This window comes from Gorilla gorilla, chromosome 11 (genome assembly GCF_029281585.2).
Source record: "Gorilla gorilla gorilla isolate KB3781 chromosome 11, NHGRI_mGorGor1-v2.1_pri, whole genome shotgun sequence".
In the NCBI taxonomy this organism is placed as follows: domain Eukaryota; kingdom Metazoa; phylum Chordata; class Mammalia; order Primates; family Hominidae; genus Gorilla; species Gorilla gorilla.
In genome coordinates, this window is record NC_073235.2 from 127,567,580 (window position 1) to 127,591,162 (window position 23,583).

A 23,583-nucleotide genomic window follows, 5' to 3' on the forward strand; every position below is an offset into this window, starting at 1 on the left:
GGTTTGATGGTTTCATTTGGACGTCCATATATAGACCTGAGCTCTACGCATAGATGAAAACAAGCGGCTGCATAAGAAATTATAGTGCATCTATCTGAATTTTAGGCACACCAGACTCTCAGGACTGACATAATGTCAAAGGTTTGTTAAGTCAAATATACATAATAAACAATTTATGACATTGATTTGATATCTACCAAGAACCCATAGCATATCTGGTCATGCATGCATGGTACATGTGTCATGGCCCTCTATTATAAACTGTATTGCTAAACTGTCTTGTGAAACGTATGTCTCAGAGAAGCTCAAGATGTTTATGAAGATGACCATATTAGCATTTTCTAGGTGTAGACACATTAAAAATAATAGGCAACACAAAAACGTTCAAAACTGAAGCTTCCAATGCCACCATTAAATGTATTTCTAGTCTGTTGGCTGCAACTGTCAACATACCTTACTGCCCAAGCAAAAGGCATACGGTATTTTCCCAATTTGCTGCAGAACTGTCTGTTGGATTTTAGTATCTTTTGTGCATACTAAAGAAAAAATAAATACAAATATTGTTTAGAATAGCACTTTACAAACTGTACATATAAAATAATACTAAATACTTTTTCATATTATTTTATACTGAAACTCAGCGTAACTGTGTCTTACTAGCCCCTATTACCTTATAAAGAGCCAAATGGTGTCCTATGTGTTCAAACTATTGTATAATGTTTTTCTTTCTTTCTTTTTAGTTTGGAAATTTCAAATGTAGAAAATAATCCATGTCTTGGAATATCAACTTTTTTCCTTTTTCTGACTTAAAAGATTTTAAAATCTTGAATGGAAAGTATTAGCACATTTACATTTACAGTCCACTCTATATCCCCTTTTATTTGTTATGGCAGAGGGCAGGAGACTGGTTCTATAAAGAGTCATATAGTAAACACATTGGGTTTCATGGGCCATATAGTCTCTGTCACAAGTTTTCAACTCTGTTTCTGTAGCAGGGAAATGGCCATAGACAATCCATAAATGAATGTGACTGTGTTTCAATAAAACTTTATTTATCGAAACAGAAGGCAGGCTGGATTTGGCCTGTACACCATAGTTTGCCAAACGCTGAATTATGGGACTCTCATAAATATGTTAAACTCCTTCCTAAATTGTCATACATGCTAAGATTCAATTCTTGTAAGTTATTTCCTCAGTATATTTCTTTGGCATGGAAAATATAGACTTTTAATATTTCTTTTCTTTTCTTTTTTTTTTAGACGGAGTCTCGCTCTGTCACCCGCCCAGGCTGGAGTGCAGTGGCAGGATCTTGGCTCACTGCCAGCTCTGCCTCCCGGGTTCACGCCATTCTCCTGCCTCAGCCTCCCGAGTAGCTGGGACTACAGGCGCCCGCCACCACGCCTGGCTAATTTTTTGTATTTTTAGTAGAGACGGGGTTTCACCATGTTAGCCAGGATGGTCTCGATTTCTTGACCTCGTGATCGCCTGCCTCAACCTCCCAAAGTGCTGGGATTACAGGCGTGAGCCACTGCGCCTGGCCTTAATATTCATTTTCTATTAAACAATAATATTTGATTATTAAAGAAAATCTAATAGAAAAGAAGAAAGTAGAAACACATTACCTGTAGTTCCACCATTCAAAGCACAGCATTCTCTTTCCTCTTTTTCACTTAAGTGATATTATAATTTGATTTACAATTATTTATCTCACTTTGTTCATCATCAGCATTGCTGATGTCTCATTCACTTGCTTTTACTCAGATTATTCCTAAGGTTTCATTATTATTAATACTCTGATCCTTGGGGTGAAAGCTTTATCCGCATTTGAATTTATTTCTACCATTAGATTCTCAGAAGTCAGAAATTACTGGGTCAAAAGAAAGTAAAGCAAAAAGATAAGCTTAAAAAAATTTCTGGTGGATATTCATTTCACCAATAAGTGAGTATTTCAAGACATACAAATTTGATAATTCAGCAAGAAAGTGTGGCTTTCTGTCTTAAAAGCATATGAAGTTGGCTGGGCATGGTGGCTCATGCCTGTAATCCCAGCACTTTGGGAGTCCAAGGCAGGCCGATCACTTGAAGTCAGGAGTTTGAGACCAGCCTGGCCAACATGGTGAAACCCCATCTCTACTATAAAATACAAACAATTAGCCGGGCGTGGTGGCATGCACCTCTAATCCCAGCTACTGGGGAGGCTGAGGCAAGAGAATCACTTGAACCCAGGAGGCGGAGGTTGCAGTGAGCTGAGATTGTGCCACTGCACTCCAGCCTGGGTGACAGGGAGAGACTCCATTAAAAAAAAAAAAAAAGGAAATGAAGTTATTTATAAGATTATACATTACCTTGTTGGAGTCTGGGTTCTTAATATAAGGTTCGGCACCACTTGCAATGTTTCCCATCAAGACTTTTTCGATTTTGGCCACCAAAACAATTTCAGAATGTGGATTGCTTACAGAAAATACAGCCTGTGTACAAAGAAAGCAGCTAATAAGCATGGAAGAAACCACATTGTAGACATTTACAAAATTCCATTTTTTTAAAAAAGGACAGCTTTAAGGGAATTTTTATTCAGGAAATTGCTCATCTTATATGATCTATTGGTAAGAATAATGGTACAAGCATTTTCCATCTCATCACAAGTAAACAAAGTGCCACCTGCTTTGGAAATTTTAGCCATTCCTCTGGAAGTCCCTTGATGTAAGGTTCTTCTGATTGTCTTGGAGTGATGGTGTCGATGTTGCCATTTTCCAAAGCCACAGAAGCCCCCAAGAGCATCTGTCTGACAGCAGCATGGTTTAGATCCACATGAAAATCAGCAGAAATCTTCCTGCTGTCTCTGAGGTCATAAAGTGCCACACTCACAAAAAAAGGCTCAATCTGCATGAAAAAGAAAGAACAGATGTTTTTGACATAAAATCATTATCCATGAGACAGCCTCGTTAGTACATCATTTAACAAAGCAGTAGATGAAATACATGCAGCAGGCAAGCTCCCCTTGACTCAGTGACCCGGAATCTTGTCCTCCAGCAAGTGCCTTAGATCCCAGTACTGTATCTCATTGGTTCTTTAGTTTCCCTGCCGAGAACTCTCTTCTTTATGTTGCATTTACATGCATGGTTGGGCCTTACAAATCCTTCCAGTTATTTCCCTTACAGTCTTAGAAAATACATGCCACCTCGGTCTCCAAGGCCCTTGAAAATCTGTAATGAAATCCTAGAAGTTTCGAGACTGCACTGTGGTTGAACTTCACTAGGCCAACCACGTCTCTGTTTTTTTATCACAGCTTGATAGAACCATAATAATAGCTAACAGTTATTGAGCATTTATTACGTGTTTGTCACTGTTCTAAGGCACTCCTAATACATTAGTGTCGCAGATACATATTAAAACACAAAACCCTGTGGCAAGTAGGTAGGTGAGCATCAGGTTGTGAGGGAGTCTGTTGGCAGAGAGGGCAGGAAGTTTCCTAAGACGAGTTGATATCTTAGTTGAATTTTCAAAACAGATATTAACTATTTTTTCTCATATCGAAATAATTTTGAATAGAGAGAAAGGTTGTGTATAAGGTGCATAAAACCACCTTAATTATCCCCCTTGCCCGGATTCAACTGTTAACCTCCTGTTTCTCTCTCTCTCTCTCTCTCACACACACACACACACACTCTCTCTCTTACACAGATACACACACACTCTCTCTCTAACAGTCACCTATTATAACCAGTCTGAACGCTTTGAGAGCAAGTTTCCAATATTATTCCTCTCCTAAATACTCTAGCGAGTGTTTCCCCGAAATGAGGACACTTACCTGCCTAATCACCGTGCAGCCATCCAAGTCAGGAAAGTGATATTGGCCCAAACTGTGCAACTCACATGCCCCTTTCGATGCTGCCAGTTGACTCAATAATGTCTCTGTTTTTCTTTCTGGTCCAGAATCCCATCTAGGACTACTCATTATATTTTTCTGCTATTTCCCTTCAATTTAATTCAGTCAAAACTGTTCCTCAGTCTTTTTCTCTCTTTCAGGTTTTTGGCCTTTTAAAGAGTACAGGACGTATATTCTGACATAAATTCAATCTGGGTCTGTTGTATGTGTCCTTGTGACAGGATTCAGGTCATGCTTTTATGGCAGTAAAATCTCAGACTGATGCTTGATTTTCATACTTCATTGTATCTAGAGCACACAGTGTCAACTCCTTCAGCAACTGTGATGTTAGCCTTATCTGCTGGTTTTCTCCATTATAAAGGTCACCATTTTCCCTTTGGCAATTGAGTTGTATTTGTGGAAATATGTTCTGAGATTACCCCCAGGTCTTGCTACTCACCAAACACAACCCACCCTAGTCTTCATCTCCATTGATAACTTCCATTGCAGTCAACTACCACCATGATGGCGACCAATGGTGATTTTTCAGTTCCATCATTCTTTCTACATGTATTAGCTAGTATTCCATCATACGGATGAGCTTTCCCTTCTCTCTTATTTTGATATTAATTAATTAATTTATTAATACAAGTATAGACTCATGGATTACTGTTTTACTCAATGGGTTTTGCTCCTACGATAATTAGTCTTAGTGTGATGCTGAAATTGTCCCAGATTTCGCTAGAGGCACTCATTCAAGGTAACTTCTGGGTATTTTTTTGGCAAGTCTCCATCATTTTTTGAGTACTTCTTTATCAAATAGGATGTTCCAGGCTTATCCTATGCTACTCATGCTCCAGATATTTCTCCAAGGAGCCCTGGTTCCTTACAGTGAGGGTGACATTTACAAACCACGATCTGGGTGCTTGTTGTGCTCACTGTCACAGGGATATCATTGCTTCTGTGCCCTCCCATCATACAGAGCTAAGAAATACACACACACACACACACACACACACAAAATTTATTTATCTCTATCTGTGTATGAATACTTATTAAAAACCAGTTAGTTCATGTTTATACCTCTGCTTCTGATACAAACACTCAAGGGTTCATTCTAGCCTTTCCATTTTTAATATTGGTAAGTAGGTCCTCCAACAGTGAGAACGTGGGATCTCATTACCATGAATCTGTTTACTTACTTGTTCAACCAGTTACTTATTGGTTCAAAGTAACCAGTCTCCCAACCATATCAGCCATCTTTTCTAGTTGCCTCCTCTGGGCTGCCCTGCACCTGTATCACAACGCATCCACGACAGGCTGCTTCTGTCCCTCTTCATGGCTTTCTCTCCCCATCAATTCTTGGGTGCTCACCCAAATCCACGCCTCTATGTGGCTTTCCTCTTAACCTCTTGCCCCCAGGCTAGGAAGTGGAAGATGTGAAAATGGGAAAGTTATGGAAGATGAGAAGAAGGGGACATTTCTTGGTCAAGTTTTAAAGAAGTAGGAATTAGGTAAAGAGTTGGTTAGAAGGGATTTCTAGGTAGGGTGTGTGACATGTGCAAAGACATAAGACATCAAAGAGCACAGGAAGAGAACATTAGAGTGGGATCAGAGTGGAGGAAAATGAAAAATTGGTAGGAAGCGTTTGTGGGAGAGGCATTTGAGAAACATTAAGGAAGTATGACCAAAGAGCTTGGATATTCTTTGCATGTGTTTGTCTTGGTTGATTGGAGAAAATGTTTCACAGGGGCATGAATACAGAAAATTCCCAGGTTTGAGGATAAAGGAAATGAAGTGGATGGTCATACCATTGGCTGATATAGGGGATAAAGATACAAAGATGAATTCTAAATGGGATATAGAAAGTCATCTGCGGGACATCCCAGTGGCAGTTGGATGTGTGTTTTGAGCCAAGTCAAGGAAACTGGGCTGAAGAGCTGGGCCTGAGAGGTTTTTTTTGTGTGTGGGGTCCTGTTGAATCCATGAAATAGAAGAAAATCATAACAGGATTCTGGAAAGTATCAACATGCAAAGGATGGAGATGGGAGTAGGGAAAACAACTTATAAAATGGATTGGGAAATAGGGAAAAATTTTACAAAACAAACGAAAAAATTTTAAATGTTGCCAGAGTATCACAGAAGCAAAGAAAGATTCAAGAAGAATGGTCAACTAGAAAAATGTCACATACAACAGAGACAAAGACCAAATTAATATATGCATATGTAATTACATACATATATGTACATATATATATTGCGTATATGTACATATATACATATATTGCATACATGCACATATATACATATATTGCATATATGTACATATATACATATATTGCATACATGCACATATATGTAGTTACACATTTATGTGATTAAAGTTGGAATACGCCTATAAAAACTAGCATTTTTACTGTTTTAAAATGCTACTTAAGTTTGAGTTGATGCCAATCTCTACCAGTATTCTATGGACAAACAGATTATAGTGAAACACCCTATTGTGATCCAGTTTATTACTACACAGACTCACTCACACTGTGGGTTTTGTTAAATGCTTAACAGTATCTCCTATCTTTTGAAATGTAGTAATGTGACTAGTTTATACTGGGGGGACAAGTTCAATTTCTTAATATCAGCAATACTTGCCAGCTCCCTTACTGTTAGAAAAAAGTTTTTGCATATAAGATAAATTCAATAAATTATTTTTTAAAATAGAAAGCAATCACAAAGTAAAAGTTTATAGTATACCAATTTAAATTAATATAGAAAAACTCTTGTTTTGTGGTAGTAGTAGTCTGCCAAGAGTTGAAAAATGCAAAAATTACAGAAAAACAACTAAAGTGGGAACTCAAAACACATTGAAGGTCAAAGCAAAACCCATATTTTTTCCTGAATTGTTGCATTTTGATTTTCATTTCTACTTTGTGGATGGAAATAAATACCTACTTTGATAACCCATCAAAAATTAAAGCTCATGTGGTGATCCATTTCTTTCTTCCAATCCACCTTTTCAAAATAAATGTCAAATCACTGGCTTTCCAGTGAGGATTTAACAAAGCATCTGCAAAGCCTAACAAATTAATTCATAGGTTTCTTGTGTTTAGAATTCTGTACTCTTCTGAAAAAAACTCGCGAAGATAAAATTTTAAATGTAGTTCTACTGTGATGTAGCTTTATTAGTTCAGATTTTTGGAGTCAATTTCTATTTTCAAAGAAATATTTTATACTACAAAACCATCAACTTGAATTTGGTTTTCAATTTACTGACTAAAAAATTACATGCTGTCAAACATTGTTTTCTCATCATGAGGATGTTATTTCAGGGAGTCTTCAGAATCTCATTCATTAAATGCAGTAGTTGGCTCCTAAGCAACTTGGAGAAATATTTCAATTAATTTAAAACATGCTCATTGAATTAAGAACAATGAGTTTAAAAATAGTTTCATTAATGAAAGAGTGTCACTGAATAAATAAACAATGATTTTTAAAAAACAATGGTATTAAATAACAAACTGCTGTGAAGGTGAGGCTGACATTATTTTTTGTATTATTGCTTATAGGCACAATGAAATTATTTTTCTAAAGTAATTTCCTAGTTTTTCAACATATGTATCAACTGTAAAATGAAAAACAACACTGACGTACAAAACACTCCAAATCAACTTAACCCTTTGGCCTGACAGATACCAAAGGACACACTAACTTGGTTCTCTGTACTTGGCTCTGTTCTCTTGCCTGGGGAGATTGGCCCAAATACAAACATTTGGCTTCTGAATATGGGTCTTACTACAAAGAAAGGAATTCACGTGGAAGGAGTCATATGCCCCTGGCAGTAGAAAGAAAAGCCCACTATCTTTGATTTTCAGTTTCTAAATTGCATTTTAAATTACATTTAAATATGTTCTGGGTCAAAAAAAGCATCTATTTTTATTTAACAAGGTGACTAAGTGACATTACCATTTGAGGTAATGATATGATTTGGCTGTGTCCCCACCCAAATCTCATCTTAAATTGTAGTTCTCATAATCCTCACATGTCGTAGGAGGGACCCAGTGGGAAGTAATTGAATTATGGGGGCAGTTACCCTCATGCTGTTCTCATGATAGTGAGTGAGTTCTCACAAGATCTGATGGTTTTATAAGGGGCTTTTCCCCCTTTTGCTTGGCATTTCCCTTTGCTGCCGCCATGTGAAGAAGGACATGTTTGATTCCCCTTCCATGATGATTGTAAGTTTCTTGAGGCCTCAGCAGTCATGCTGAACTGTGAGTCAATTAAACCTCCTTCCTTTATAAATTACAGTCTTGGGTATGTCTTTATTAGCAGCATGAGAACAGACTAATACAGGTATTTCCAAATGGTTTCAAGGACTAAGTTTCTAGATTTTTGTTTTGCTTTTATTTTAAAATCCTGCCTGAAAGCCTGATCAGATTACTCCTAACACTTTGCATTCCATGGGAGCTGCTCTTGCCATAGTCATCAACATCCTCCACTTTGCCATGTCTACCAGATGGACTCCTCTTTCACTTCATGTTCCTCAGCTTCTTGGCACCAATCCCACAGCTACCCATTTGCTCTTGGTTTCATGATACAGTATTCCTTGGTTTATCTTTATCCCAACAGCCATCCCTGTTTAGTCTTCTTTGGTCACTTCTCTATTCATTCTTCAGATATTTTATTTGGTTCCTGGCCCCTTCTCTATGGTCATAGATATTTTTAGATCCCACCCCTCTCCCCCCAACCAATATCATTGTCTGAACTAGACTTCCAAATTTGTATTTCCATTCATGGCCACTCCATTTTTTTTTTTTTTTTTTTTTTTTTGAGACGGAGTCTCACTGTGTCACCCAGGCTGGAGTGCAGTGGCATGATCTCGGCTTACTGCAACCTCCACCTCCTGGGTTCAGGCGATTCTCCTGCCTCAGCCTCCTAAGTAGCTGGGACTACAGGCGTGTGCCACTATGTCCAGCTAATTTTTGTATTTTTTGTAGAGACAAGGTTTTGCCATGTTGGACAGGCTGGTCTCGAACTCCTGACCTCAGGTGATCTGCCTGCCTTGGCCTCCCAAAGTGCTGGGATTACAGGTGTGAGCCACCGTGCCTGGCCGCCAAACTTGCATTTGAATCTGTCCCTAAGACATCTCTCTTTGGATATCTAATAGTACCAACAAGTGAAACATGTTTCAATGCAATTTCTCACATATTTAGATGACAGTTAAGTATCTTCGTATCAATCAATGTCTGAGTACCTTCGATATGGTACCATGTGTAACCACAACAATCACTTGAAATAGGCATTGTTATTATCTCCACTTAAAGGAGTGAAGATTGACAGTAGGCCAGTTGCCCAGAGTGGCACAACTTGTGAGTTGGAGAGCCAGGCAATCTGATCCCAGAATGGCACATCTCATTTGAGTCTCCTCATTAAATCAGAGGTCCACAGCATGGACCTTATCCTACTCTACACCTGGGGTAGGAGGCTCAAAGCAAATCACTGAGGTGCTAAAGACACAGGTCAGCAGGTATCAAGTAAAGTCTTCCGAAAGGGTTAATTCTTTCTGCCATCCACTCACTGTCACAACTAGCAAGGCTAGTTTCACTGGATCATAAATGGATGAAGGCATGAGACTGTGTGGAACTAGTTTACAGTGAAAACTTAATGGGGTTTCTGCCTTCGAAAGCCAATGTGACTCCTATCAAGGATCTGGAAATCAGTTTTCCTCTTTGAGGTGAAAGATGACAATTGAGGGATGATGGATTAGAAATTTGAACAGAATGCATTAAAAAAGAATGAAAGAAAATATGCCAAAATATTAACTGTGCCTTATATTGATTAGGATATTAATATAATCAAGATTGATATAGAATTATGAGTGATTTTAAAAAATAATTCAACATTTAATAACGTTTATGCTCATAAAAAGTTCCCTTCCCACACATACATTAACAATCTAGTGGGACTGCCCACTAAAGTACTAAGACAAAGTTTTCAAGAGAACTCACACAAATATCAGTGAAGCTCCTTTGTCATTTCTGATATTTACATGTCCCATCCTACTAGTATTTATTTAACATCCATCTAATATTATTTTACTTGATACACTGTTTAGTCTTGTCCTCAGCAATAATGGCTGGGAAGTCACAGGGTTTGTTAGCTTTGATTTTTCTCTAATACACACGAAAATAAACATAGAAATAGTAAAATAAAAATGTCCCTGTAAAAGCCATCTCTGGCCAGGTGTGGTAGCTCATGCCTGTAATCCCAGCACTTTGAGAGGTTGAGGCAGGCAGGTAGCTTGAGCCGAGGAGTTCTAAACCAGTCTGGCCATCATGGCAAAACCTCATCTGTATAAGAAATACAAAAAAATTAGCTAGGCGGCCATGGTGGTGCGTGCCTGTAGTCCATTACTTGGAAGGCTTAGGTGGGAGGATCGCTTGAGCCCTGGAAGCTGAGGCTGCACTGAGCTGAGGCTGCAGTGAGCCAAGACTGCGCAACTGCACTCCAGCCTGGGCAACAGAGCAAGACCATCTCAAAAAAAAAAAAAAAAAAAAGCCATCTTGAGTACTACTAAGAGGATACACACAATGCCATAGGAAACTCTAAACCACTGTGCTGATTTCATAGACTCCCCAAACACAGTCCTTTAATGCTTTTTCTTTAAGTTAAAAGGAAAATTTTATGGCAGTATATTGATAAAGTAGAGTATATTAATATTTTATTAGGCCTTATTCATACAGTATATTATAAAGAGTTCCACTTTAGAACTTGCACACTTGTGTAATGTGGGAAAAGGCTGTTAATAATATTCCCTGGTACACTAGAGAGTGAGAAATCAGTGCCTGGAATTAGCAGGAATAGAAAAGATTTTTGACTAGGGTGGTATAATGTTGGCTTAATGGTATAGGATGTAACCGAGGAGAAACTTACATTCGTTATCGGATCATTTTCATTCTCCGTAACACATCCCTGAAGATTTGAGTTGAGGGCTTTACAGATGATCATGATTCTCTTGGCAGCTTTTTCTTCAAATGGTTTGATCACAGACTCAGGTTCCAAGAGATCTTTTTTTTGCAGTTTCAAGGTCTAAAAAAGTTTTGAATGAGTCACCAAACATCCAACATAAAAAAGAAATTCTAAATTATAATCCCCAACTGTATGGATCAAGTTCATATCTGCTTAGAAAAAATTTTGACTTACATCTATGTCTGGATCTAGAGAGAACAGATTTAGCCTCTCCATGTTTCGAGTTGTTTTTACAGTATCTTCTGTTTCTGTGAGGTACTACAGAGAAAACTGTGTTAGTTCTTGGTATCTAAATATCCAGATACAGCCCCTGACACATCCACATGGCCAAGAAGCAGCCCCTTAGTATTATCACCATTTTAGTATTACCCATTAACACTTGGCAAATCTTGTAAAAGTATCTTTCCTTTTTGAGCCCTATGTGTATGTTAATGAAAACACATAGGTTAACGGGAAGTTCCGAATTAGCTTCTTAGTCTAAATCTTAAAAGAAAGCATTTACGTCTTTTCCATGAAAGCAATAACTAACAAATAATTCAAATTGGTTTTGCAAGTACAATGCCAACTTTATTACCTTTGCAAAGTCTGCGTGTAGGTTGTTCTCTGAAGAATCTGTTTCCTCTGGCGTGCATTCACAAGTTACAGAATTATCCAGCGAATCTTAAAAAGATATATCAAGTCAGGTTATTAAATATTACTCACGAGTCACACATTCTTCTAGCCTGTGACATGCAAAACTAAGTTAGGCTTAAGAGCTAAGAGGGACGTTGGTGAGCCTAAGCTTTCATTGTGTTCTGACTCCTGAACTCCACATTGTTGAGTGATCTGGGCCTGGAAATCAGACCCTCTGATGATCATTTTGGGATTCTTGCTATGATACCATCTTGTGTCCACAAGAACTTTGGATTTTTACACTACATTTATACTTGGGGTTGTCTTGACTTACTTCATTAATGCATACTAAAGTTTTCTTAAATATGTATGTATTTTTGGTAATTCTGGCTCTCAGGCTATCAATTTAGAATCCACCTTCTTGCTTCAGCTACTTAAACTCTGTAAGACACTGTAAACATTAATACTATCGTTGTTATTATTAAGGAAATCGTAAGTGTAAAACACCTACTATGGCATACAGTAGTTGTGTTAAAATCAACAAAATCAGCAATAGTTTTTTTCCACATTACTCCATGGCTCTTTCACTCTAGAGCCTGAGACTTAGACTAGAGGAACTTAAAGATGCTTTGGTTTCTAATGTACCATGTGCTATGCAAAATGTCTGAAAATAGTTTTGTTTTGGGAGGAGTGACTGACTTTGCTGGTGTTGAACTTGCCTTCTATGTAGCTACAGACTTGCTTTTCTAACCTTTTCACCTTTTCTTTCCTCTCTCTTGTTCCCTTCTCTTTGCATAAAATGAAGTAGACGTTTATGAAGGAATTAGGATGGGGAGAAAAAAAATTTAATCTTATAAAAATTCTATCACCATGTATAATTTTTGAAACTTTCACATATAAGATGATCACAGTATGATCAAAAAGCGGAAATGAAAGATGCTTTTTCACTAAAAGGAAGGAATTCATGTTTGCCTTTACAGAGCATAAGATTCATTAATTAAATTTAATGAAAGGCTAAAAACCACAAAATGCCCCCTATAAGGTAATGTCCCATTGGACATGAGCACATTTTGGATGCTGTGACAAATGATTCCCAACATCATTTGCTGGGGGAAAGCCTCAGATCGTTGCCAGTTGACTCTGAATTGTACTTATGTGTGGTGGCCATTACTGTGCAGTAAAGATTTAGGAGTGATTTAGTGATTCTTGGAACAAACAGCCCCAGGATGGATGAGCTAGACCAGACAGCAACTACAATGCCTAGCAGCTTTAGTGAACCAAAAACACAGGTCACACTGGACAAAGGAAGGAAGACGGCTTCATATGCTCTCACCCAGACCCAGATCAGTGAGCTCTGTGCTCCTCCTCCCTTGGAGGGGCCCCTCAGGACTGATTTGCAGAATGCGGTTGAGGGTGTGGATCCATTCATCCATATCTGACTCTGTTTCAGCTGCCAGCACAAAATAGGTCAGGTCATTCATTTTCAATTCAAAGGCATATTTTCTTAGTCTGTTATTCTGTGGTATAAAAAGAAAGAAAGAAAAAGAGAATACCAAAAAAATAAGCCTTCGAGAGAGAGATCATTTATGTGGGCTTGAGGTTCCAAAAGTCTTTCCATACAGATAGATAACATAAAGAAAATTTTCCAGAACAAGACAAAATTTTAGATGGGTCTGATCATTTTGTTTGATTTCTTTCAAAGCTTTTTGTACTAAGAAATATCTTATTTAGGGTTTTGTTGATTGGATGGACACGTTAGCTTGAACATTTCATTGCGGGCATGTGCTTGAGTATATTCTTAACTCCTTGTAAGAGTTTCTTTGAGTTTCTGCCTTGACTTTCTCACCTTATGTTCTGTGATTCATTCCAGGTGGGCATCTGACCCTATCGCATCCCAGAGGCACCTCTTACCAAGGTCACTAACAGGCCCTATGTTGCCATACTATCTTAAGGACTATTTATTTCTTCGTATCTTCCTTGTCCTTGCAGCAGAATTAACACAATGGCCACTTCCTCCTTTCTGAAACTCACCTTCCTTCAGTTGCCACGAGCACACTCTATTCTGAGTGTGGCTGCCTTTTTTCCATCTCCTCTGCCAGCTGTTCCTTCTTCTCATGACCTCTAGTGAGAATCCTGGCTATGCCTCAGACTCCTTTCTCTCCTTTATTTCTCATCTATTCCAATGGCTTCAAACGACATCCATGTGCAGTGACATCCCAATTCCTTTCCTGGCTCTGGCTTCACCAACCTCCAGATTCTTCTCTAGCTTGACATCTCTACTTTGCATTTTGTGACCGACCCACAAAGCCTTGTTCTAGTTCCCGAATGTGTTCCTGTCATGTTCTTATTGCTGCCACAAGGAAGGCCTGAGACAGGCTGGCCCCCTCCACCACACATGCTCTCAAAAGCAAAGTGAGCATGGTGTGTGCCCCCATGTACTTATATGATTTGTAACCACTCTTCAGATCTCAATTGAAACTTTCCTCAATTTTCTAGTCTAGGACAAAGGGACAAAGGTCTTGTCCTCCAGAGCACTTACCATGATTTGAAATTATCTGCTTATCCATTTTTCTTTGTTTGTTTTGACAAATACATGTCTCCCTTAAGGCTACCTCCATGAGGACTGGGTCAGTTTTCCTAACCACCATATTATGTAATAGTGCGGACACTTGAAGGATTCAATAATGGTGGGTTCAAAACCAGTCATATTTTATGAATGGAACAGAATAGGTTCCTATTCTATTGGAATAGGTTCCTATTCCAAGTTGACATTCTAGTAGAGAAGAGGTGAATGGATGAATGATTGAAGGAATGAACAAACAATTGAAAAACAAAGGTTCTCCATTGTGCAGAGAACTAAAATAAGCCAGTGTGATGAGTAGGTACTTCAGATTGGGTGGTCAGAAGCAGGCCTTTCCCCAAAGGAGATCTCTGATTTGAAATCTGTAGAAAGGAGAAATGGGCTATTGAAAGTTCAGGGAAGGACATTTAAAGTGGGGGAACCCAAGAACAAATTGTTACAATTTTATATATTCCTGGTATGAGATTGGAACATACATTCAAAGTGGAAACTTTCCCCTAGTGACACAAACTAGTGTTATTTAAGGGGGTGGTTGTTGGAAAGATTACTGAAGATACTTCATCTTTGATTTACTCCAGGCAATTCCTATATCAGTGTCCAGCTTTTATCAATATGTTCTAAAGCCTGTAGCTCACTCATAATTGTAATAGAGCAAACCCTAACACTTAGGACAACTCTATTAAGTAGAATACAAATAAGAGAAGAGCCATAAAATGAGACAATAGTGTGGGATTGTGGCTAAATAACAAGGTATAAAATTCTTTTGGGGAACAGGATTGCTATTTCTTGGTGACAAGCAAAAATTTCTAATACCCCTCTGGCAATGTTCTCTTTCTTTGGGATACTCTCACAGACTGTCCCCAGATAGCTGTTTCTTTCAACAATCACAACAACAAGATTACTAGTGCAAACACAACAATTACTAAACACTGGCTCTGTACTTTATGGTCATTATTTAATTTAAATGTCATAACAACCCTGTGGGACCAATCACATTATTCCATTTCACATGTAGTGAAACTGAGTTTTGGGGAGATTAATTAAAATGTGTTTGGGATTATATTGATAGCAAATGGTAGAGAAGGGAAAATAAGCCCTATATACTCTAACAACTGTGCTCCTAATCCCACCCACTGAGCTGCCTCATGCATTGCACAGAGCCAGGGACACAGAAGATGCTCAGCTGATGCTGGTCTCCTTTCTTGACATTGCCCCGGCACAACAAAAGGGCATCTGTGGCCTGGGAGTTGTGTTTTCTCTCAGTGCTCAAGAACACATAGTGGGGCAACACATAGCCTTGAGAAAAAGTAAAGTTCAGGAATCAAAGGAGAAAGAATTGGCTAAAATGCTAACTATGGTTCTCATGTGGAAATTCACAGCTCAAACATCACTTTCTAGACTTCCAAGGATGAGCCCTTTGCTCCTGTCCATACTTTTGTATTACCATCAAGTATTATTTATTTCTTTGCCTTATAATGACAGTCCCAGGCCTGGCTCTTTATAGTCCACAAGTCTTAGAAGGGCAGAACCTAAATTTGTATCCTCAGTGCTAAGTGCAGCGATATAATTGACTATCAAAGAGATATCTGTTGTGTTCATACTTTGTGTTGGGCAAAAACATAGCCAGTCCCTGCTCTCGCAGAATAGGAATGACAGGCATGAAGCAATTAATCAGACAAATGTGAAATCAGAAAACAAATATATTTAAATTTTGTATAAATGTTTTGAAAAAGAGGTACTGGGTTCTATGAGAACATAGAATAGAAGTATTTCGACAAGTAAAAGGTCAGAGTTGCATTTTGAAAAAGTCATTTTGACTGCAGTGTAAACTAAGTGGAGGGTACTCAGAAAGCCCATGGCCTCAAACTTCAGTGTGCAAAGCAAACATCTAGGCAGCTTCCTTCCGAAGGCAAATTCCTAGACGCTCCACTCTCCCCAGGAGGACTGGGGTAGATGTCCTCCACGTGTCCTCACACACAGCTCTGGGATGTTCTGACGAAGAAGGGCTACAAAACCACCTGTGACCTTCACTGATGGACAGTCTAAGGGCAAAGACAAGATGGCTGCAGAGCAGGTATAAAAGGAAAGACAGGTGTTCTATCACAGCACAATTTCCTTCAAAAAAACAACAGGAATAGAAATAGACACTCAGGGCTGGGCGTAGTGGCTCACTCCTGTAATCCCAGCGCTTTGGGAGGCCAAGGCGGGCAGATCACTTGAGGCCAGGAGTTTAAGACCAGCCTGGACAACATGGTGAAACCCTGTCTCTACTAAAAATACAAAAATTAGCTGGGCATGGTGGTGCATGCCTGTATTCCCAGCTATTTGGGAGGCTGAGGCAGGAAAGTTACTTGAACCCAGGAGGTAGAGGTTGCAGTGAGCCGAAATTGCACCACTGCACTCCCAGCCTGGGTGACAGAGCGAGTCTCTGTCTCAAAATAAAAAAAAAAAAATAAAAAAGAAAGAAATAGACACTCATAAAAGAACTGTAAATGTCCAGAGTTTGGTGCACAACTTTTGCAAGGACATTTTTAAGTATTTGATTATAGAAAAATGCAAGCAAATCTCAGTGTTATCTTGAAAACAAACATGGAAGAATTTGCGTGATGAATTTGATGCTGCAAATAATGTTAAAAGGGAGATAAAAAGCAACCTAAAATGCTTACATTGGGTCCAAATTAAAGGTGGATTGAGTTGCAACCTGCTTTCGAATGAAGATGCCGAACACTAACAAAATTTTGAAATGAAACATTACAAAATATAAACAAGAGTTGATTTGATTGTCTAAACTGCATTCAAGTACTTCAAATGAATTAAATATGATTGCCGGCTTCAACAATATAATCACAAATATTCTTAAAAATTTGAGCAAAGTATTACAATCTTGTTTCTCAAAAAGGGACATTTATAATTAAAATAAATATTCGGTTTGAAATGTCTCAAGAACTAAATTACCTTCTTCTATTTCAAGAGAAATAGAACCATTTGCAGCCCAGAGAAGCTTATGTTGGGAAAGATTAAGATGTCTGAGTGGTTTTCGATCTCGCTGTCTGTAATCTCAAAGATAATGTCATATAGAATAGCAAAAAGGGCAAAAATTGAAAATCAATGGGATATTTCAATAGGACGTTTTAATAATTTTGAAGTACGATTGTTAAGTCATTAAAATGGTAATCAAGAAGTAATCATATTCTTGTTTTTGCTCCCCCAAATTTTCCTCTGTCTCTCATATATCAGTGTCCTTTGCAGCCAGTGCAACTACTTTGTTCAGTCAACCTTACCATAGTATATCTACATGACTTCATAAATAGTAGGAACCTGTGAATATGTCTTATTGTCATGATATGTTTAGTGAGTTGTGACAAACTGTTCTGCTTCCACAATGTTCATCTGAAAAAGTTCCAAACTGTAGATATTCCAAGAAAATCACTCAAGCCAATGGTGGACTGAATGTCAAAGAGGGAAGCTACCCAAATCAAATATTTAATTATACCTATTATGTGGCTAGTATCTTGTATAGAATTTTGCAGGAACAAAAGAAGAGTCTTAAGGGAATCATACAACATCAAATCCAGGTTTCTGGTATCGATGGCTCCCTTCCATGAAATCCTCTCCACTCTCTGTAGGTTTATTTGTTCATTCATTCAATGAAAATTAAATGGGTACCTCCTATGTTTCAGTCACACAGAACTGAAAAAATTCAGGTAAAGTGCTTTCCCTCATTGAACTTACCTTCTAGTGTAATGAAATGTCAGTAAGCAAATAAGCAGAAAGACAACATATGTAACATATATATACACATATATGTATATAATAGGTGTGTAATATGATATGGCATCATGCAGTGATAAATGTAATTTCATTCTTGCATATGTTATCAGGACTTATTGCTTGAGGTGTGTTACTTGTTTTATTTGCATGTACCATATTTGTTTTGTTTTTTTTTTCTGTGCATCCTTCCCACATCCTGGAAGCTTTTTGAAGACATGAGCCACACCTATTTTCAGAGTTTGCTCTTTTCACAATGGTTTGCACATTGCAAGTTTTCCAATATATACAGTATTTGCTGAAATGAATCCCGTATCTAAAATTCACTGCTTAAAGCTCCACATGAACATATCTTTGTAGTGTTTCTTCTGCCCACATAGCTTATGTAGGTAGAATAAATGTATGTATGTGGGTATGCCTACTTTACATATGATAATACATCATTTCTTTGGGCATCTGTCTGTAATTTTGGACATTCCTCTGCCTTAAATTAAACTTTGCAATTCATTAGCTCTGTGACCTGTGAAAGACACTCTACCTCTCTGAATTTTATTTTAATAAATGGAACAATCATAGTTCATGTTCCATCAAGTGCTGTCAAATAATATATTAGATGAAGAAAACCACAAGTATAATTTTGGTTCTTATTGTTCTCGGAAGTGAGATTTTCAGAGCTTGAGTTGCTAATGTGAGGCTTACGGGTCATATTTGGCTTCTAGATTTGTTTTCCTTGTAATGTTCTTTCCCCTGCTCCCAATTTGACTTGCTTTCTGTAGGCAGGCATTCTCCACGTCTACATAGTCCAAGCTGCATCTATTTCTCACACCTGGCCTCTCTTCATGCATGCAGGGGGCTGCTTGACCTACAGGAGGTATCTGCATTTCTAGCCTTTGGTTAGTCACATGAAGCCATTTTCTTGGAACCCATATCCACATGGTGGCAGACTCAAGGAAATGAGCCTTGTCCACCACACTGTCCACACCCATGTAAGCCTGTCTAAAGTGACATCAGCTTATTATCATTGCTGAGATAGGGACCTAAAACAGATGAGATTCTTGGGCTGTTCATTCTCTTCTATAGTGGCAGAACCTGGAATGAATGGATGGATAGATGAATGAATGTGAGAATGAATGAATGAATACATGAACTGAAGGAACAAGATAGGATAACACAGGCCTAAATATCCCTTAGTCCCAGAAGAAAAAACTTGAAGCAGCAAAAACCAAGTTCTCTTCCAGATTGGGAGCATAGGCCCATAAAAAATATCTAATACTCTTTGAAGATATTATGAAAAAATAGAAAACCATGATTAGGCTTTGTTTTGTTTTGTGTTTTTTTTGGCCAAGATTCAGGAAATTGTCAGTCATAAACATTACTTAAAGTCTCTGAGAAAGCTGGGAAGGAGTTTCTCTCTACTTGAGCCACCCTTGTAATATACGTCTAAGAATTCCAAAGTATTCTAAGGAAAACGATGATATGGATTAAGTCTGAATGAATCAAACTGAAATGGCATATTCACTAAAGATTATAATGAACTTGAACTCCCTAAGAATGCCGGATGCTAAGTAGTACTTTCTGAGGCAGAGACGTTGTTCCTCTTTTTTGTTCGATTCAACGGAACCTGGCAATGATTCTTCATAAAATTGGTCTGATTCATCCTAGTTATTCATTTGCTCTGTGCTTTTGTGTGTACATGATTCATCTTCAGGAACATTTCATGCCTGAGAGCTTACTAGAACTATGGTTAAACTGGCACTATTTCACTCAAATTCTCTCCAGATGTAAAAACTTACACATCTGGAAGAACTATAAGCAAATATGTAAGAACTGGGACCCACACACAAAGTGACAAGTGACCCAGGTTTTGTCTCCCCAGAGTGATCCCAAGAAACTGGTTCCTGCCTCTACAAAGGATGTAGAGAATACTGGATAAAGCTTCTTGATGAAGAGGACTATAAATGCAGGGATAGAGGTGAACTCTGTAAAATATACATATGCCAAATCTACCTTGGGGAATATTATAGACAGGCCCAGCTTTTTCTGTACAGACTTACAGCCTGAGCTGAAAGAGTTCATCATTGTTTCATGTTCCCAGAGCATTCCATGGTCTCTGCCATTCATACCTCCATCATCGCTCTCGAGATATCGTGTGATAGTGAGCAAGTAGCGATGCCCCTCTCTGATTCTGACTTCAATAAAGAATTGACTTCCCCACACCTGGGTGTAGTTTCTAGCATGTCATAGGGACTAAGTGGGTTTGTTGAATGAATTAGTAGGTTAATGAATAAATAAAGACATAGATAAATTAACACACTTAGGAAAAAATATCCGGAACATAAATCAAGGTTTTCTAGGAAGACTTTCCCATAATGGAATGTCTATATCCTAGGTTGTGACCTTTGAAATTAATGGAAGAATTAGGGGAGAAAGGCTAAATACACTATCTCCCAGTTCTTTTCACATATTAGCACATTGTTCTAGTTTTACAGATGAGGAACCTGAGATCAAATTGGTCAAGTAACTTACTCAAAGTCTTTGGGTAGTAAATGGTAAAACTAGGATTTGAATGTGGACTTGCGTGAATCCCAAGCTTGTGTTTTCCCTTCAATACTCCTTTTTTTCCATGACAATGTTTAAGCAGAGACTGAAACACAATCTAAGTAAGAGATGATGGAGAAGCAGTTCCTCCATAGGAAGGTCAGATTAGAGCAGTAAGTTCTATGATTCTTTGAAGAAGAAAAATACTGCATATTAACCTGTGTTTCTGCCAACTTAATATATAACAAAAGACTACAATGGGACTTCTTAAAAAATGATGACTCATTTGCTAGAGAAAGCTTTCAAGTACAAATGGAAAGGATAATATTTAACATTTTCTGCTCAATGTCTATAAAATGCAGTTATTGATCTTTACTGCTAACGTTTTACTTCATGTTTCTAAGGCCAAAAAGTGTCCTTTGTGACCAACAGTGGAAAAATAGCCTCCACCCTCCATTAAGGTCATTATTGCCCTTTCCATATGGAAAGCTGGCATCTGTGTTAAAATGCAATTATCTTTCACTTGTAGCAGAGTGCTCAGAAACAGTTAAATTTTTCCTTTTAAAGTTCAGCTTTATTACTTCCTGGAAGAATTCCAGATTTTAACAGATAAACCATCCAGAAATAGGCCAGGACTAAATGACTGGAGAGAACTCTACTTGCATCCACATATCCAAGGGCCTCCAGGAGTGGTCTGTGATGTAATTTCAGCTCGTAACAAGCTAGGTGAATGCTGAGGTTTGAGGGTAACAGAAAGTACTTCTCTACTGGCCTGTGACCAGAAATAGAGTCCTGGACCTCAGTGAGCCAGTGTCATTGTGAAATTTGAGGGAAGGTTGCTAAAACACTTTGATTGCTCCCATGATTACATAAGAGGGAATAAGGTCAGTTATTTCATCAGAGTAGGAAGCAGCGTTTTGAAAGTCAAATGTCCAAATGGGGTCTATGGAATTATTCTGCTTCCCTTTGCCACAGTGGCCCATGCTGAATTTCATACTAAGGACAATAATTTGAAGACCAAGAGCTTATAGAGAACATTATTTGTTAAAAGCACTATGTCTGTTTCTGAAATTAGACTCTTTGGAATTAGTGGAATCCTTGTCTTTGAAGACAGCCACCTCTTAGAAGAAAGATGCTGCATATGTACACTGTCAACTTACTCTATCATTATTACCTAATTATAAAATAACATATTTGAAGTGCATATGTTAATACCATGTCATTTGCATATTATTTTACTGAATTTCATTATCTCAGGGGTTCTCTACATGGCAGCAAACATGGGTGCTAATTATCTGCTTGTCTTTGAATATCTGAGTCTTGCCCCTGCTGCAGGGCCTTTGAACTTGCTGCCTCTGCTCATTCTTTTTTTGTTGTTTGTTTGTTTTTTGAGACAGAGTCTCTCTCTGTCACCCAGTCTGGAGTGCAGTGGCATGATCTCGGCTCACTGCAACCTCCGCCTCCTGGGTTCAAGTGATTCTCCTGCCTTAGCCTCCCCAGTAGCTGGGATTACAGGCCTGTGCCACTGCATCTGGCTAATTTTTGTATTTTTAGTAGAGATGGGGTTTCACCATGTTGGCCCAGCTAGTCTCCAACTCCTGACCTCAAGTGATCCACCCGCCTTGGCCTCCCAAAGTGTTGGGATTACAGGTGTGAGCCCCTGCGCCTGGCCCTCTGCTCATTCTTTAGTCTGTAGACCAAATGATCTCTCTTCAAAAATGCTCTTCTCCCTTATTGAGTATTAATATTCCTTTTCAACCTCACCACTCTTCTGTCTCCCTTTTGTTTCTCTGTTTATTTTCTTTATTGAAAAATTTACCAGCTGATTCCATTCTGCTTATTCATGTCTTTGCTTAATTCCTGTTTTTCTTTCTCTCTGGAAAGTAAGATTTGTGAAAGTAGAGATCCAGGCTGCCTTGTTTTTCACAGAATTCTTAGAATCTAGAGCAGCTCTTGGGTCATATCAGATACTCCATGAATATTTGTTAAATATACTTTTCAAATAAAAAAAAATCCCAAGGAGGAAAAGGGATGTCTACTCACCTGCACCACTCCTGTACAGGAATCCAAAAAGATGCATCCTTTGGGTTCTTTGGATATTTTCTCATCTTTGTAAAAGTTCATAATGTAGGAGTTATCTGGTAACTGAGTCAGCTGGAAGTAGCGCTTTTTGAATGACTAAATAAAGGAAAAGATATAAGGAGATATTCAAATTGTAATGTGCTATTACTCATAGAAATTAGAATTATTCTAATTCCTTCAGGAGTGCTATATTTCTAGGACATTTTTCTAGAGAAGAGCATCCTACTTCCTCATAAATAAAATATTATATGAAACATAAACTCAATGCAAATGGCTCTCTTCTGTGCTGTGACCAGAGGAGGGAGTGTTAAGAAGGGTGACAGAGACAAAGATGAGTCTTGATATCTCCTTACCCGAACAGTAACGGTGTTGTTCACGGTGCTGTTAAAATTCCCCTTGTAGAGCCAGCCGGACTTGAAAACACCAGTTCCTCCCGCTCCTCCACCCCCCTTGGAAGACGAGTGGGAAGTGGTATCCTGTAGGAAAGGCATAGTAGCATGACAGCCATCTTTTGTGGATCCTAGATCCTAGACACTGCATTTAAAAAAGAGACTCCTTTTCCTCTCTTTGACTCATCTTAAAAGCATGTTCAATTTCAAAACAAACGTGATTCATTTTGACTAAAAGCCCTACCACCAACAGCTACTACAGCTTACAAGAAACTGGTCAGAACTCGAAACTTTCAGTGCAAGACAGAAACTAATTATCCTCATGTTTTACACATCTCACTTTCAACTATTTACTTACTTCATCCTTATCAGCATCTTCATGGTCAATCTCAAAGGAATGTGAAGGAAGCTTCTCTGGTTTGTATTCTGCTCTGATATTAAAAAAAAAAAAAGATTCTGATTTGTCATTGGAGATGGCTTTCATTTTAAGTTGCTCCCCAGGTAACAATAACAACTATGGTGCTGGTGTTCTTACAAATTTCTGTAAAATAATGTAATCTTTTGAGTGTCTCATTTCCTTTCAAAGTATTAACTTTCCTCTGCCATGATATCTTATCTCCAGTATATAAATCTCTATTTTAAACATGGAGTTACTAATTATATACATATATTTGAGACAGTGTCACTCTGTCGCTCAGGCTAAAGTGCAGTGGCATGATCTCGGC

General features: G+C 38.3%; 1 protein-coding gene across 11 annotated transcripts in view; it reads right to left on the reverse strand.

The window, feature by feature from the left end:
* The window catches only part of DOCK10 (dedicator of cytokinesis 10), a 281,316-nt gene that overhangs the window by 97,313 nt on the left and 160,420 nt on the right, over nt 1–23,583 (reverse strand). For all 11 annotated transcript variants that reach the window (XM_055380571.2, XM_063695244.1, XM_055380574.2 and 8 more), the window contains exons 5-14: nt 23,217–23,289; nt 22,823–22,945; nt 22,431–22,565; nt 12,834–13,017; nt 11,463–11,548; nt 11,063–11,146; nt 10,793–10,948; nt 2,659–2,880; nt 2,346–2,468; nt 454–536 (exon numbers count right to left, since the gene is read on the reverse strand). In XM_055380571.2, the coding sequence (XP_055236546.1) occupies nt 454–536; nt 2,346–2,468; nt 2,659–2,880; nt 10,793–10,948; nt 11,063–11,146; nt 11,463–11,548; nt 12,834–13,017; nt 22,431–22,565; nt 22,823–22,945; nt 23,217–23,289 (1,269 nt within the window). The remainder of the gene's footprint in view (nt 1–453; nt 537–2,345; nt 2,469–2,658; nt 2,881–10,792; nt 10,949–11,062; nt 11,147–11,462; nt 11,549–12,833; nt 13,018–22,430; nt 22,566–22,822; nt 22,946–23,216; nt 23,290–23,583) is intronic.